General features: G+C 40.1%; 1 protein-coding gene across 3 annotated transcripts; it reads left to right on the forward strand.

The window, feature by feature from the left end:
• The first annotated feature begins 25 nt into the window (after positions 1 to 25).
• LOC125309050 lies at positions 26 to 15,691 on the forward strand. Of its 3 annotated transcripts, none has more exons than XR_007196060.1 (3): positions 26 to 3,446; positions 3,564 to 3,660; positions 14,534 to 15,668. XR_007196060.1 is itself a non-coding variant. In XM_048265708.1 (3 exons), exons 1-3 carry the CDS (start codon positions 2,508 to 2,510, stop codon positions 14,656 to 14,658), a joined length of 1,161 nt encoding a protein of 386 aa, XP_048121665.1. In that variant the 5' UTR covers positions 26 to 2,507; the 3' UTR covers positions 14,659 to 15,691. The 3 variants fall into 3 exon arrangements, 2 of the variants coding, with proteins under 2 accessions (XP_048121665.1, XP_048121664.1); XM_048265708.1 differs by having other exon boundaries at positions 14,534 to 15,691; XM_048265707.1 differs by lacking the exon at positions 14,534 to 15,668 and having other exon boundaries at positions 3,564 to 4,128.
• Positions 15,692 to 17,669: the final 1,978 nt, after the last annotated feature.

Raw genomic sequence — 17,669 nt, forward strand, 5'->3', positions numbered from 1 at the left:
CAAGGAGAGGCCAGAATGTCACAAAAGCAAAGAAGGCTATCAGTGATTTTCTAAGCTGTGCATTCCACATCCTCAACTGGACCTTGCTTTTCATCTAGGTCTGTTCTTAAAAGTAACATCAATATGGATGATGAGGATCTTTTCTCTAGCCACTCTCCTCATTCAGTTTACTCTGTTGGTTCTATAATTGAATCCACTGAATGTGCAAGAGAATCATTTATAAATGAGGAAACAGTGAGTGAAACCCTATCTGGCGAGCCCTCGGTCATACCAAATGCATCCAAGAATAAGATTGTTGAAGCGGCAAAAGGGCTTTACGACAAAGTCCAACTAAAGTTAAAGGAGTTTTTGAAGAACCCACTGATTCTGTGGCGCAAAGGCATGTCAACCCCTGATATCGAAACAATAGAGGCCATGCAGGTTATGGATGTTTTTTCTGCTCAGCACTCAGGTGTGCAACCAACCAGTACTTGCAGTGAGCAGTTGCAGCCCCGTACCAGGCCACTGCTCAGAAAGGTACATAGTGATGGCACACATAGTGTGGCTTTAGGTGAATTTTATTTGACCCAGACTCAACTTGATGAATGCACAAGAGATGCCTTGAAAGGGGTCCTTACCACCCTCTTGTCCAAGGAGGCTGAAGAACCATGTTTACCTTCCAGTGCCCCTGCTGACACATTTGTGAAAAAAGTAATTTTCCATCTGGACGATTTGATCTCTTCAAGCTCTTCAATGACCTTAGATAGCAGCAGTGATCACTCCAGCAAGTATTCATTTGAGAATATCACAAGGACTTCTTATTCAACAGGCAGAAAGTCCTCTTCTTTGGCATGTCTTCAGAAACTGTCTTGTGAAGTGTTTCAAACAAATGCTCTTACGACTGTAAGCGAAGCCGTACTTAAAACAGTCAGAAGCCATAATTCTAATGGCACACTGGACCAACATTATTTGCCAGAAAGGGTTCAGGTGAGCTCCTTCTTTTTCCTTCCAGTGGAAACAGAGGTCTCTGACACTAACACAGACACACCTAATGTAGATGTAGAGTCTGCTGCATCAATCATGGTAAATCAGTTTGTGACTGACCTGCAGAGTTGTGTCGAATCTATGCATTCAATCAAGGTGGAATGTGACAAGCCACATAAGGGGAATTTCTTCACTAAAGCTTCAAAATTGTATCAAAATCTGCAGAACAAGATGGAAGAGTTTTTTGATCAAAGACCTTTCAAGGGAATAGGCTTGGACAAACTAGTAAAGGAACCTACAAAAGAGCAAAATTCCAACAGTGAGTGTGAGCATCCCCTTTCAGAAGAGCACAACATCCACCCACTGGTTGATCTCAAGGACACCACCAAAGAAGTTCTGGGTAGGGTTTTGACATTATACAAAGACGAGATGGAGGGTGAAAATGCAGAGTGTGATACATCACTTGCTGTCTCAACCGAAGAAAAGAATATAATAATGCAGCTTGAAGCTTAATTTGTCCCACCTGAGTCACCTATTCAAAGACTTGGTGAAGAGGATTACACTGATGAAACAGTCCCTTCACCTACAAAGCTTAGCCAGAAACTCTCAGAGGATGAGTTTCAAAGTAAAACCGCAAAGCTTGTGAGTGATGTTTTACTGCTTACTATCAGGAGTTCAACAGACTCTTGATTCACACAAAGTGGCTGGTGCTTTCATATCCAAGGCAGACCCACAAATGTCTCCCCTGGAGGTTCAGAATGCTGCTTCTGATTTAGTCACAGAAGTGACTAATGTGGTGCAGAAACTTCTGGATGCCACAGACACCCCTGATATTCCAGCAAGCCCATGCACTGACATGAAAGAATGCATTGATAAGGATATAGAACCTTCAGAAAGCATCTCTCAAACAACTGAAGATGCTGATGTGAAAATCTGGTCCAAAACTTGCAAAACATTCCAGAGCTTCAGGAGAAAACTAAAAAATGTGTTTGCCAAGTACCACCTCGCACACTCCAAAGCTGAGGAAAAAGACAACGCAGAAGCCATTAGCAAGGTGCTTGGTTTTATTCTGGAGGAACTTGTTGATTTGGATTATTCAGGGGAACAGATAACAGACAACATTGGAGAGGAGGATGACCAGTTAATGAAAGAACCACAAAGGTCAAATTCTTACTCATCCACTGCTTCCAAAAGCAAATTATCAAAATTGAGGTCTGAGGTCTTATCTGGTGCAGTCCTCAGCCTTAGTAAGACACCTGCTGAAGCACCTCCTGTGCGACATGTTTATAGTGACATGAATGATATGGATGAAAATGAGTCCTCTCCTATCTCTCGTGATTCAATTATCAACATTGTAAAAACCATCTCTGCTGAGCTGGTGCAGAATGACTCTCTCCCACCCACTCAGGATCTTACCTCAGTGGGGGAAAGGCTGCTGCTGAGTCTCTCATTACATAAGATTGCTATGTAATGAGAGACTCAGCTCACTCTCCCGCAATCTTTGTAATCTGATTCACCATCTTTACATCAAGGACCAAAAAGGAATGACGGCCACAAAGTCTGTCTCTGATTCTCTTCTTTTGAACTTGGGACAGAGTGGCAAATTCCTCAAAAAAGATATTGTCAGACAGTTTGTTCAGGTATATGCTGAGGAGACAGTGAAGCATTTTTTCCTTCCTTGCTTCAACATTCCATCACCTTGGAAAATGGACGTTGGAGCAGTTTTCCAACATGCTTCATCCTCTGCATCTTGCCCCAGTTTTCTACATTCTTTGTCTGAAATAGTACCCCAAGGTGCCTCGAGATCTCCTTCACAAATACTGCAGAGCACATTACAAGATCTTCCTACAGTCATGACAAGAAATGTGATGAACCTGCTAGCCCCGACTCTGCAAACAACAGAGGAATTAGAGGCCCAAACAGACCAGCAGCCATTACCTGATAGTATGTGTCTTTTTAGCAGACCTTCTTCAGGTGATCCGACACAGATTTCAGTGAGCGAGGATATTATTATGGGTTCCTCTTATCCCTCTCTGAACCCAATGGATTCCACCTCAGAGGATTACAGCAACCTGGTCTCTATATTAGTCATTAGACTACTTTCTAAAGTGAAGGACCAAGAGTCACTCACTGACAATATGTTGGACATATCTAGAATGCTAATTGACAGGATAACCAGAGAAATTGATGCTGCCTTGGGCATTGCAAAAAGTAAGGCATGTCCACATGATGTGAGAATCAGAAAAGTCTTCAAAGCCATTTACAATAATCTCTTGCATGAGTTTGGCGGTAAGGAGATTCTTCTGAAGGTGATGATGTCAGAGGATCCTTGCTTTGAGAAGTGTCTGGTCACCTCCCTAACACGTGAGTTCATGCAAACCACTGATACGCCAAATCCAAAGGAAGAGAAGACCAAGAAACGGACACTTCGGTTCCTACCAAAAATTTCCAAAATCAAAGCCTTTGTTGATATCAGTCTGAAGGTAAAATACAGTATCTTTAATTGACATAGCCTACTACAATTACTGTTTACAATTACTGTTTTGTTCAAACCTTAGACAATTACCCTTATGTCATTTCATTGTATGCTTATTTGTCAGAAATCAAAGTCAGGCAATGATAGAAAGGCGCAGTCCACCAACATGGATCAGAACTTGATCATGAACATGGATCCGATCTCTGCTCATGCTGATCCAAGTAAGACATTGGTCATTGCTTACCTTGTGTTGCACCAGTTGCCTCGAGCCGCACGACTACATTTGCTTTACCAGAGAAGAAACCTCGCCGGGGCTTTTTCTCCAGAATCATTTCCAGTTTATCCAGAAAATCCCCAAAGATATGCCCAGAGGCACTTCATTGATATTCCAAGAAACATAGTTAACATTGTATTGCTAAAATGTTACTATGTATGTGTGGACTAATTGGTGTCACGTATGCTGTTCACCACACGCAGGGGCTCAATGTGACATCCAAGTAGTGTATCACTCTCCAATTGTTTTTCAAAGAATTAGTTAACAAAGAAGGCATTATTTAAAATACAAATAGAAATCCATTCAATGGGCATTATCCTCTTTTAACAGAAAGCAATAACTAGAGTTTCACTGCTGAACGTAATCATTTATTATATTCAATAAAGTTTCCCTGATTTCGGTCAGGTAAGTTGAAAAGGGATAAGAGATTTCTTTTGGGTTCTTTTGTCTTCCATCAGCGTAAAGCTCTGCAGCCTAGTTATTGGGTTGTAAATGGGCTTGTAAATTAGAATCTGGCCATGTTTTTGACAGACCAAAGTTGCACACCCTCTGTTCTCATTAGAGAACAAGGTAAAATACTCTGTTCATCCATTCTCTTCCGTCTCTAACTCCAGAGCCAAGTTCAGTAATTTGTGCAGCCTACTGCTTTTCTATAGCCTTTTCTATAGCCTATAGCTATAGAATTTAGTGTGGTTGTCTATGTGGTTCTCAAAAGGAATGAAATGCCCGCACTCTGCTAAAACTCCCATATATTTATTGTGTTGCAACGTTTCGACCCGGCTGGGTGTTCCTTAGGCAAAAGAGGAAGTACAACAACATGCCCATTAGATCCTGTCCTGTCCACTCTTTTACAGTCTATCTCACCCGCTGTTCTACCAGCAGTCACACATGTATTTAATGCTTCACTCAGTTCTGGAATAGTTCCTTATTCTTTTAAACAGGCTAGGGTTACACCTCTGCTAAAGAAAAGTACACTTAATCCAACTGAGGTGAAGAACTACAGACCTGTCTCCCTTCTTCCTTTCTTGTCAAAGGTTTTGGAGAAAGTGGTCTTCAAGCAAGTTTGTGACTTTCTTCATCAGAATAATCTACTAGACCCTATGCAGTCTGGTTTCAAGAGTGGTCATTCTACTGAAACTGCTCTTCTGTCTGTGACTGAAGCATTGAGAGTAGCTCAATGTCATCAGTCATCAGTATTAATTCTACTAGATTTATCTGCAGCCTTTGAGACTGTTAACCATGACATTCTCCTTTCTATACTATCTGAACTGGGAATTTCTGGAAAAACTCTTGACTGGTTTGAATCGTACCTTAAAGGGCGTTCTTTCAACGTGTCTTGGCAGGGACAGGTATCTAAGTCTCATGACCTCACCACAGGTGTGCCTCAGGGATCAATATTAGGACTCTTGCTTTTCTCTATTTACACCACTTCCTTAGGTGATACCATTCGCTCCCATGGATTTGACTATCCCTGTTATGCAGACGACACTCAACTTTACCTGTCTTTCCCACCTGATGACTCTAGTGTTTCCCACCGGATTTCTGCATGCCTTAAGGATATTTCAGCCTGGATGAAAGATCGGCACCTTCAGCTTAATGTCTCAAAAACAGAGTTTTTGGTGTTTCCAGCTAAAACAGCTATTCCCCAACAGATTAACATCCAGCTTGACTCAACTTCACTGACCCCAACTAGATCGGCACGAAACTTTGTTGTAATTGATGACTGACTTAACTTCTCTGAGCATATACAGTGGGTCCCAGTTAAAAATTGACACTTCATTCACGATCATGGTGAATGGTGAAATGTAAGTACAACTGCAGCCGCTTGGGGGCAGCATAGTCCGCTGTGGAGTTCCACGGTCGAACCAGACGGCGCATTCGACAGCAAGGGCTGTGATTGGCCGAGTTTTCAGTGCGTTTCTCTGTGTTTTTAGCAGCCCCTGCAACATGCTAGTCCACTGTAGCCTAAGCCTTGTACATAATGTTAAACATAGTTTTGGATTCAGTGGCAAGATTTCTTGATTGTACAGTGTCTGTCTCTCAGTAATGTTTTAAAATGAGAGCTTCACAGCTGGCAGTAGGCTACTTTGTCGGTAGTCATGAGAAGTTTGCTTGCTAACAGAACATAAATATGCTGCCCAGAAACCTTGTGAATAGTTCTGATTTTTTTTACTACACTAACGAGGTTGAAATATAGACTTTGCCTACAGCATCTCCTTAACAGTAATGTTAACAAAAAAGACAGCATTCATATGACAAAAAAAAAAACTAATTCGGTCACTCAAGACTGTGCCACTGCAACCAGTGTAGGCTACAGTCCTACCCAATAGGCCCACTCGAAGCAGATAGCGTTGTCTGACTGTCGAGTGGGTTAATGCACGATTTCCAGAACAGGTCTGCAACTTTCAGGTAGTTCTGAGTTCGAATCTAGGCAGGAGCAGAGCCATATAAAGGCCTAGGCCTATTGTTATCATTTTTTTTGCAAGGTGTTGCTCCTGGCAATACTTGTTTATAAGACGCTTGGTGATTAATTGATAGCTGTTTTGGGACACGTTAAACGCGTTCTTTATAATGAGCGCATCCGGGGAGTAAAACGACTGTTACGTGCTGTTACAACTGTAGGCTACAATGATTGCAATACAAAAATATGCGCGTGTTAGTTTAGTTAGTTTTGTGATTATTTGCACTTTTGCCTCATGTGTTTTCAGGTTTGAGGGCTTTTTGGCAAGATTGACCTTGGTTAGACTCTGCATATGTTATTTCTCGAAAATAAAGTCAATTTTCACACGCCTGTTATTAGTTCAATAACAAGTGTTGCTTGTTAAAACATGTGACTAGTGAAACTCAAATGATTTTAGAAATATTTAGCCAAAGCCAAAAGTGTTAGAGAGGAGATGCCGGTGCAGCTCAGATGTCTTCTTAATTTTCTTTATTCTTTAGTAAAAAAGTGCAGAACATTATTAAACTTTGAGTAACGCTTCGATGTTCGTTAGTCAAAACATCGACACATCGAAATGTTAGTCAAAGTTTAATAATGTTCTGCACCTTTACTGAAGAATAAAGAAAATTAAGAAGAGATCTGAGCTGCACCGCATCTCCTCTAAAATATCTGTCCTGGCCTGGTTGCAACGGATTGTGGCCAAACGACAGAAGCGCTGGAGAACCCTCCTTTGTCTACCAAAAGTGTTACTTTGTGCCCCGCGACTCCCCCACTGCTTGTGAAAGAAGGGGATGGGGGAGGGGGGCTTAACGTGAAAAAGCTTAATGTCACAAAACGGCAACGAGTCGTTTTAGGCTACAGGCCTTCATAATGGTCATCCCATACCCTCCCCCCACTTCCTGTAGCCTACCAGAGCCGTCATCTATCGTCTTTCCAGGCACACAGCTCGTTATATAGCCTATCGACTGCTTTAACAGATAGGCTTTGCTCTTGGGTTTATTTATTTCTGATTAATTGCGTCTTTTGATGTATTTTGCATCATTTGCTTGTTAGGCTGGGCTCCTGTCAATGTCCTGTACAGGTCAATGTTCAACAATTGCTGGTGTAGGCCTAGGCTATTAATCAATTAGGGACTGTTCGTTATTTATTTAATTAAGGGGCTACCGGAGGAGTTTTGGGAGCGTTAGTCAAAAAAGACGTGACCCTCCCTCGCCAGCAAGAATTTTTTCTATGACCCTCCAAAGTGATTGAGAAAAAACGCATGACCCTCCCCAGTCCCAACAATTTATTGATGCCTTAGGCTACTGGGTCAATTTGGGAGCTTGCATGCTACGACTCCTTCCTTGAAATGCCTTGAAAAGGCTGTCGTATGCACAATTTCACAAATAATCACCGGGACCGAAAAAAACCTGTCAACTTTTCCCGGGTTTATCGCATATTTTAACTTTTTCCTCGCTGTCTTAGGAGGAGCTGCAGGGCCGTCGCAAGGGGGATGCGAGGCCCCAGCGAACTTGACAGATGCAAGGCCCTTTTCACTTACGCGCATGAAATCATGCAATAGCTTACTTTTACACATAGCCAAGGCTACCGTCGGTGTATTTTAATAGTAGCCTAGTCTAATAAGCTACACCAGCTTGCCTTTAAGAGGGGAAATTCAATTGTATAGCCTATAACATTAGCTGAGTCACATATTTTGCCATATGGTGTTTATCATAGGCTACATCACGAAACCAAATAGTGTAACAAAGGGGAACACTTTAACAGGGGAATTAATTGGGCATGAATCATTGTGCTGAACGGTATTTGTCAATGAGCAGAAACACACACACCACATTCAAACTATTGATAAGATGTACTGGTCTGTATCTATAGGCTAACATTGGACAAATAAATGACACTGACTCGCCATATCCTGACTCAGGAAAAAAAACATTTTTTTGCTTTTGCTGCAAACTCAGCAATGAAATCATAGGCCAGTTTGCAGGTAGCCTAACGCCTTTTTTCATAGAAGGGAGAGCCCAGTCTCTCCTGTGACATGGAGGTGCTTAAAATAGTTTTAATAGCCTGTTCAACTTCAAAAACTTCGCTCACCCGATGCCAGTCACTGATCGCAATTTCAAAGTTCGAAAGCTTCATCTTTTAAGTTTTAAGTGCAGTGGCCCCTATCTGCCCCTTTGGAATTATATCTCGAGCCTATTATAAGGTCCAGTGCTTATGTCCTGGGATTCGACGTGCTCAAAAAAAAAAAAGAAAAAACACTTTTTTTTATAGATGGTTATGAGGAGCAATGTGAGAGAGAAATTTGATGATCATTGATCGTTGTTTTGGGACGTTAAGCCTTTTCCATAGGCGCCAGTGAAGGAGATTGAAGAATTACCATTTTTTTATACGAAAATATTTCTTAACTACAAAAACTCAGTGTCTAAAAAACTCATTCAGACTCAACCCTCTTGTTGTTTTATTATCTTTTTTCGTTGTCGCTTGAACGTTGGCAAGCAGGCATGTTGGCGGGTTGCAATTTAAGAAATTTCTACAGTAGGCCTACAACATGCTGTTAGGCTGGGCTACTGTCAATGTAATTTTGTACAGGTAAATGTTCAACAATTGCTGGTGTACAGGTTATATAATCAATTAGCTAAATCATTTGTCCAGCTGTTTAAACATTTTTTTTTCGTGCTACATTCAAACGCAAAAGGTGCTTTGATATATTTTTCGTTTGAACGTCGGGTAAGCAGGCATGCTTTGGTTGCAATGAATGAGGATAATTGCTTTTTTTCATTATTTTGAATATGACTCGCCCCAGTCTCAACAGCACGTACTTTTTCCACATGCTAAGTTCTAACACACATAGGCCTATCCCTCTCTTTCTCTCTCCATCCCTGCACACGGTGCTTTTTCTTAAAGGAGCTGCACCATTTTACAACAATTGCATCTACATTTTCATATTAGAATGTTTTGTCAAGTGTAAGCTTAAACTACCATGATCAATTTAAGTTCCCGCGTGCCCCCCCCTCGTCCATGGAAGCAGTAAGTCAGTCGCATCAAAAATAGTAGTGGCACCCAAGTGACACCTTGTGGTTTTTTGTGTCAACTGCAGTTTGTGCCATTTCTGCTGAGAAAATGGGGTGCGTGATTCATGAAGGAACCCGTCCAAACTTAACGGGGACCCACTGTAGCTTCTATTGCAAAATCATGTTGGTTTATGCTTTACAACATTAGGAAGATCAGACTTTATCTGACACAAGATTCCACACAACTTCTTGTTCAGACCATGGTCATCTCTAAACTGGACTATTGTAATTCACTATAAGCTGGCTTACCCGCTTGTGTAACAAGATCATTACAGCTGATTCAGAATGCTGGAGCACGCCTGGTCTTCAATCAGCCAAAGAGGACACATGTAACTCCTCTCCTTGTTACTCTCCATTGGCTCCCTAGTAGCCAGAATTAAATTTAAATCTCTCACTTTGGCCTATAGGACCCTAACTGGATCTGCTCCTAGTTATTTTAATTCAATAATCAAGCCTTACATCCCCAACCGCCCACTGCGGTCTTCTGGTGAGCATCTGTTGTGTCGACCAGTCATGAAAACTGGGTCTAATTCCAGACTCTTTTCTTCAGTGGTTCCATGTTGGTGGAATGAATTGCCCAGTGCTCTCCGTTCCTGTGGTAGTTTTGTGTCGTTTAAGAGGGGTCTAAAAACATTCCTATTCAACATATACTTAGTTGTTTAAGCTCTTATGTTTTATGGTTTGTATAATGTTGTTTTATTTTAATTGGGCTGTTAATTAATTTGACATTATTGTTTATTATTGATATTCTCCTTAATGTAGTCTTGGCATGTCATTGTTTTTATATTATTGATTGAATGGACATTATTGTTTTATTTTTGCCTTTCTCCTTTTTTTCCATTGCTTTTTTATTAGGCTATTGATTGAATTGATATTATTGTTTATTATTATTGTTAACTATTCTCCTTATTATATTTGACCTACATTCTAATCTGTTCCCTGTTCAATTTTAAATATTATTATATTGTTTTGTATTTATGTGTCGCTTTGGACAAAGGCGTCTGCTAAATCCATAGCCATAACCATAACCCAAAGCCTTTGATCAAGCCAACCCCAAAAACCTTTTGTCAATCACGTGCATGTGCAACCTTTTGTCACGCCACATGATGGCGGTGATCAATCATTGTTGACAAGTTCTTCTCTTGACACAATCATTGAAGAGAGCTACTTTAACATAATGCCAGCGCCTCACAAGACAAGATACGGCTGGAGAGAGGGCTCACGTGAGGCGACGAAAGGGGGATCACTAAATGTATTTTGCAAAAGTTGGTACGGCGGTGGTGCTCGTGTACGCGCTGTATCAGCTCCCGGAATCGTTACAATAAACCTCGAGTTTTTGTCTTTGCCACTGCTCGGTTTGGATTGTCTCCACTTTGTTTTGTAGTGTTTATTTTTTAAACTACAGTGCGCCACTGGATAAAATGGTGTTTGTACCATTAACGACACACAGTTCAAATCGTCCCTAGTACAAAACTGCACACATACACAAAACATAAACACATACACAGCAATAAACATGAAACTAAGTGCAGGTGTGTTTATGTTTGGTTGCAGTCTTTGCAGGGGTGGCCCAAGGCAGGCTTTCAAAAGTTTCACAAGAAGAGTGGGTAGGGGTAAAGGACAGGTATGGCAGCTATTAGAGTCATTATGTTAACAATTATTTAAAAAAAAAAAAATACAAAACACAATCACACTATAGCAGTGAAATAAATGAAACAATAAAGTGAAAAAGCTGTTTCAATGTTTTATTTTGCAAAATTTACTGCATATATTTAGCCCTAATTTGAAGGGTGGGCAATATTGATGAGTCCACTCAATACTCCCACATGCAACACGATAGCTATAGTTCATGTAAGAGAACTTTGCTATAGATTGGGCCCCATTATCATTATAGAAAATATGTAGCACGTTTTCCACTAAGATAGCTTGAATCATTTTCTTTCTAAAACACTGCAGTGGACTAGCCTGGAGATTCCAGACCCAAAGATTAAGGGTCTGGCCACGAATAATGTAATAGCCCAACTCGAGGGGCTGTTTAACCCGCCTATATCAGATACACATATGTGATTGGTTCCCCGTGATGCAAGGAGCAAAAGTTATGTGCATCATTACTCGTTGCCAGAGTATCTCGCTGAGCAAATGCTTCCGCAAATGCTTCCCGCTGATTGTGCATTATCATTATATAAATAAACCATTATATTGTAGCATTTAGCACTTGATTTTCACCTGACATAATTCTTCTCAAATGTGTTCGATTTCACTTAAATTATAAAGTAGAAGCATATAATTTACCGCAAACATCATCCCAAAAGAAACTAAGTAAAATGTAAAATGGTAATGTCCGCCGGACGTATAGGTTGGAGTTGGGGATAGCCTTTGATTCGCATGGCGTTGGGGATAGGCTTTGATTCATCCTTACATGGCTTGCCTTTCTGTGGGAGAGAGGTGATATTATTCAACTGTGTTTTATTTCCTTGCCTCATATGACAGCAAAGAGCATTGTTGTCCTTTCAAACATCACAGACTTGCTGCCTGGTGAATAAAGTTCTAACCTTTTTTAATTCCTTTATTACATTCCGAACCCACTTTGCTCGCTTTGGTACACAGCACGCCTCTTTTCCAACAAAAAAACTGTTGAATTAAATACACATTAACATCATTAACTTAACTCTTTTTAAACAGTGATAACAGAATAAACAATTACAAGGGATTGACTGCAAATTAAAGGATTTTGAGGCAGTGTGTTTACAACTTACATGACAGCAGGGACACATTCTGAGGAGATGACGCACCGATTGATCTTTTCTCGATTCAAACTACACACAGGACTTACTGCAGTACAGCATGACACAGGTTTTGGATCAGGATTGGATTTGTCCGTACCTTTGATACAAAGCAAAAGAAAAGAAGTTAAGAAATGCACTATGGCTGTCCACAGAGGGAAAACAGAAAACAGACTGAGAGAAAACAGCTTGGCATCAACATTGGCAGAAAGACAAAACAAAATGAAAACAAAACAAAACCCAACAGAAGCATAACATACAGATGAACATGTTTACACTCACCACCCTGTATGCAGCTGGAGAGTAAAGTAAGCACACAAAACAGGCTAACCATCTGATGGAGAGCCATATTCAATGATGTTGGACTTTTCTCAGACCGAAAAATGTGATGATACACATGTCAGGACTTCCCTCAAATCTCAAGCATTTATAAGCAGAACACGGAACAGCTGACCACTGATGCAAGTGCTCTAAAAAGGGGAGGTGTGTTGCCCACTCTGTAGTTACATACACAGTTCTGCGCTCACCATTTGTGTGTTAATCACTGCGAGTGGGTTTGACCATAGCAGTCTGAATTATTTGATGATTTTAGAAATGTTCTTTATGATTTTTTAGAAAAATCTAATTTACATTTTGGACAATACAGCTGAACAGTTCATCACAACGGTCATCACTACGTTCATCATTATGAGGTTTCACTATTTTTAGGAAAACTAGAACACTATTTAGAATGCCTTACCCAGCTTTTCATATCAGGGCCCAGTTTCCCGATAACTAATACATGTATGCCCTTATGAAGGTTCTCTGTGATTGATCTCACTCTGTTTTGGTTTCTCGAAAATTCACGTAGTGTGAATGCGTGTGGACTGCTCTTAAGATGTTCTTAAGAGGAGTTCTGAAATATCCCCTAAATATATCAGGTGATGTCACGTCACAGCGGGCATTTGAACTTCATACTTAATTGACTTGAATATGAAAATAGAAAAATTCTGATTTTGGTCAATTTGTCCTCACAATCAGTCCTCCTTTTCAGAGTCTGGTATAGATGTTGACCCTTTTTCAATGTTTTTCTGCACAGAACCACTTACATCAAGCAGAAAAAATAGGCGTCCCTTCCATTCTCTAGCTGGGTCGCGGTTGCAGTGTGGTTTGAGATACACCCTATACGAACGGATATGAGGGAAGCAGTGTGGCTGCTCTAACCTGTTAACACGGGCGCTGAATAAAAAAAAAATCACAATAAAGAGAGAACAACTGTTTAAGTATGAAAGAATGGCCCAGTCACCATAAAGAGTAAGACATGAAATCTTTCAGACAGACTTTATAACGATACCATAAATAATTTATTTAGCATGCATTCAGTTTGTAGCTGTTCAGTCTAAATACTATAGCCTACCTCCACCTTTAAGTTAATTAATCTAATACTGTGCACATCTACAGCGGGGGAAATAAGTTGAATGTGTCAACATTTTTTTCAGTAAGTATACTTCCAGTGAGGCTAATTGCATGACATTGTCAGCAGACATTAGCATTAGGTAATCCACACAAATAACAGAAAATCCAAATACTGAAGTCAATAAGTAGAGTTATGTGTAATAAAGTGGAATACAATGTATTATGATTGGTTAATATTAAATTCAAGTGGTGCTCTATAATGACTGATTAGTATGGGTAGGGTAAGTGTGGACATTAAGGAGTCTCATCTCCTGGATAAAGTGCTGAAAGTATATCTAGTGTGGCCAGTGCCTATCTACCCATTGTATAGCACTGTTGTCTAATCAATTGTGCAATCTACCCCACTATTTGGTCTTTTTTTGCTGGCATTTCTACTGATCTGCTCATTTGGAAAGTGCTACTGTATGCTATTGTGTGGTCATTTTGAAACACTTTGAAAAATGTATCAGCAGTTTTCATCGAAAGTTGTGTGCAGCAACACAGAGTCTTATCAGTGTGTTGATCCCTCCCCAGGTGTTAAACTCAGGATCTCTGTGTTGATCTCTTGCTCAATTTCAATTAACAGGAACAAAAATACATATATTTTATCACCTTTGACCAAAACACTGTGTGGTTGTAAATATACTTACAACATGGATATCTCCATGTTTGAAGGTAGCAGAAAATGACTGAGTAACACTTATGTTTAATTTCATGCATTTGTTCAAAGTGACTTACAGCAATGGGAATAACATTTAGGCTATTAACATTTAACCCTTGTAAGGTGTTCATATTTGTGTTACTCAGCCAATGTTCCCAGGTCTGGTGGACCCACCACATTATTAGGCTTTTAAATCAATACAGCCATAACAATTTGCAAAAAATACTTATCAGATGTTTGCTTTAGCTCAATTATGATATAGACATCATTTATAGTTCATATTTGGCAATAACCCCTGTAAAATCACATTTACAATCATATGAATGATTTTTGTTTTTTGTGAGAAAATTAGAAAATTTAATTATAAACAGGTCGGCAGATGATGCTGTATATGGGACTGAAATTCATCCTGCACCACCTTGACTCCCCAGGGATGTATGCCAGAATCCTGTTTGTGGACTTCAGCTCGGCGTTCAACACCATCATGTCTGAACTCTTAAGCTCACCCAGTTCTCAGCGCCTGCCTCTACCTGTCTGTGGACCATCAGTTTTCTGACTCACAGGCTGCAGCGTCAGACTGTGGAGCATCTCATCCAAAACCAGGTCCATCAGTACAGGCGCCCCACAGGGGTGTGTCCTTTCCCCACTGCTCTTCTCCCTTTACACCAGGGGTGTTCAAACTTTTTGACTCAAGGGCCACATTGGGTTTTGAAAATTGGCCTGCTGGCCTCAAGTTTACTCACTTTACACTTATATTGGTTTCTGTGGACAGTATTATGTTTTCTCCAAGGATTTCCAAATATTTGAATGACTCTACCTACTCCTGTATATGCAGCTGATTATCAGGGCAGAGGAAGCAAAATAGTTGTATTACCTAGTTATTGCCATGCCTCAGTTTAGACAGGGTGCACTTTTCAGTGTATGCTTCATTCTTCTTCATCCAATAAGCATGAACAAAAAAGATTACTGATCCAAAACCATACAATTAACTGCCAAACCTATTGTCATTTATATGGTTTTGGTTCAGTATTCTGTTTTGTTAATTTCTAAAGGGGTGCCATACTTTTCTCAGTGACTGTACATATGTCAATTGTATCATGCAGATTTTACAGGTGGCAACAAAATAAAGTTATCCTACCACTGATTTTGATACTTTACATGGATGGTAGGTACAGGACATGCTTTGAATTCATTAGATTTAACAATACAGTGTCAGGGACAGATCAGATGGCCAGAGACTTGACACTTGACTTATCGCGTGACAAAAGACTTGAGACTTGACTTGACCTTGCCCCTCAAAGACTTAAGACTTGAGTTGGACTTGAGCTCAAAGACTTGAGACTCAACTTGGACTTCCAAAAAATGACTTGTGAACATCTCTGGGAAATGCTATATCACTTTGTGGCCACTTCCTTCCTTTGAGTCTTACTCACACTACACCACAATAACAAGTTGAATCGTTGATAGAAGGCATGATGGATTGTGAGAAAGCTCTCAGAATGATTTTTACTCTGCGTGCTTCTAAATGGGGTAAAGGGGTAAAAATACAGCACATGTAGGATTTAGTGTCATCTAATGATGATGCTACCAATTGCAAATAAATGAATACCTTTCCCTAAACCAAGCATAATTATGTGCTGAAACATTATGAATACTATATTTCATTTCTACCAATGGACCAACTTCAATTTTCCATTTTATACTTTTCCATGAGTCATTGCATTCACCTCTATTGTGTGTAGTGTATGTAAACAAATTCATGCACTTCTTTGTGCTGTCATTCAGCTCAGGCTACTGATGGCTCACGCTTGTGTTTCACAGTAAAGTAACTACCTTACGTTTATTGACTCTGCTGATGTCTTCCCCGAATTGACCACATATTCATGTCTTCCCAGAATTTATAACATATTCATGTTTTGCCATTTGACGACCACACGTTTTCAAAATAGCTATGAAACAGTTCATTAACACCTTCATTATTCAGTGTGGCTGTAGGTGGTTAAGTTAAGAGGCGCAAACAGTCTAAAACATGCCCCCACAACATATTTCCGGCTAACTGCGTTAGCCTAGTAGAATAAATCGAGTACTCGGTAACCTCAGCAGCACTGGCTAAAAAACACACGCTTCAAATTTTTTTTTTTTTATAACCTTTCGAAACACTTTTAACATTTACAATACTTCGATATGTCTGTAGAGAACCATGCAAAAGCGTCATTCTATTTTGAGCATTGTCAGTGGTGAAAAATAGTTTGTTGAGTTTGTTTTTGACGTGTGTCTTTGCCCTTTGCATTTGCATTGTAAGGCAATTTGGTGTTAATGCTCTAAAACTGCACCAATTAACGTAATTATGGTCTAAACAACTGTTTGAACCTGTTAACTTCTAGAAATAGACCCTATGTGTTTTTGCTCTGGAACATTCCTTTAAGGACTGAAGTAATACATAAATCATGAATTCATCATAATTCATGTGCCCTTACCGTAACATGTTTTTTTATTTCACCATGTCATGGGTTTTCCCAGATCCCTTCACAAATAACCAGTACATAACACTGTGTCAAACTGCCATACATGATTTTGGCCCTTATCTTCCACAGAACTGCACAGCAGTAATAAAAGACACCATAGTGATACACACAGTTTTAAAATGTAGTCAAATTATTAAGATACTGAGTGTAATAATGTATAACCTAAATGGACCATAACTTACATTATAAATAATTTAAATAAGCTTGGATTCACTGAATACTTCACACATATCTGCCAGGCCAACAACTTCAGGATTCAGGGTTACGGCACTCATGAAACACTAACAAGCACACTGAAAATTCAGACCATAAGATTAGCAAATAGCAGGAACTGCGCAGCCAGGACTAAGCAACAAGTGCAAGAAGAACAGGAAATGACACATTAGTGTGGTTGTCTATGTGGTCCTCAAAGTGAGGGGTAGGTCCCTTGCAGTCAGACTCTGAGGAATGGGAGAAACTCAGACACCCAGATGCTTCTGTTCTGTATCATCTTAAAATGTCCTGACTCAGTGCGCAGTTTGTTTCCCTGCAGTCCTGACATGTTTCTCTCTCTCTCTTTCTCTGCTGTGTGTGTGTGTGTGTGTGTGTGTGTGTGTGTAAGTAAATGGGTGTGACCTTGGGAGAAAGGATGGATACCACTGGTATTTGTACTATTAACCCCACACAGCTCAAATCTCCCTTATACAATACTGCACACATACAAAAGACGTAAACACGTACACAGCAATAAACATGAAACTAAGTGCAGGTGGGTGTATGTTTGGTTGCAGTCTTTGCAGGGGTGGCCCAAGGCAGGCTTTCAAAAGTTTCATAGGAGAGTGGGTAGGGGTAAAGTAGAGGTCTCCTCTTTCCCAGATAAATCCAGGAAGGGTATGACAGTTGTTAGAGCCATTAGTGGATGGAATCCACTATCTTGAAATCTCCTGGCTTCATCATTATTATAACCTTTTCTTTCTACCTTTTCAAAAATGAATGTGGCTCTAACCTCTTTACGTACAGACATGTTGAAATAGCCGTTGTGTAGGTCTGGAATTGGGCAAGA

The sequence above is a fragment of the Alosa alosa genome, chromosome 16, assembly GCF_017589495.1.
Source record: "Alosa alosa isolate M-15738 ecotype Scorff River chromosome 16, AALO_Geno_1.1, whole genome shotgun sequence".
Lineage (NCBI taxonomy): Eukaryota > Metazoa > Chordata > Actinopteri > Clupeiformes > Clupeidae > Alosa > Alosa alosa.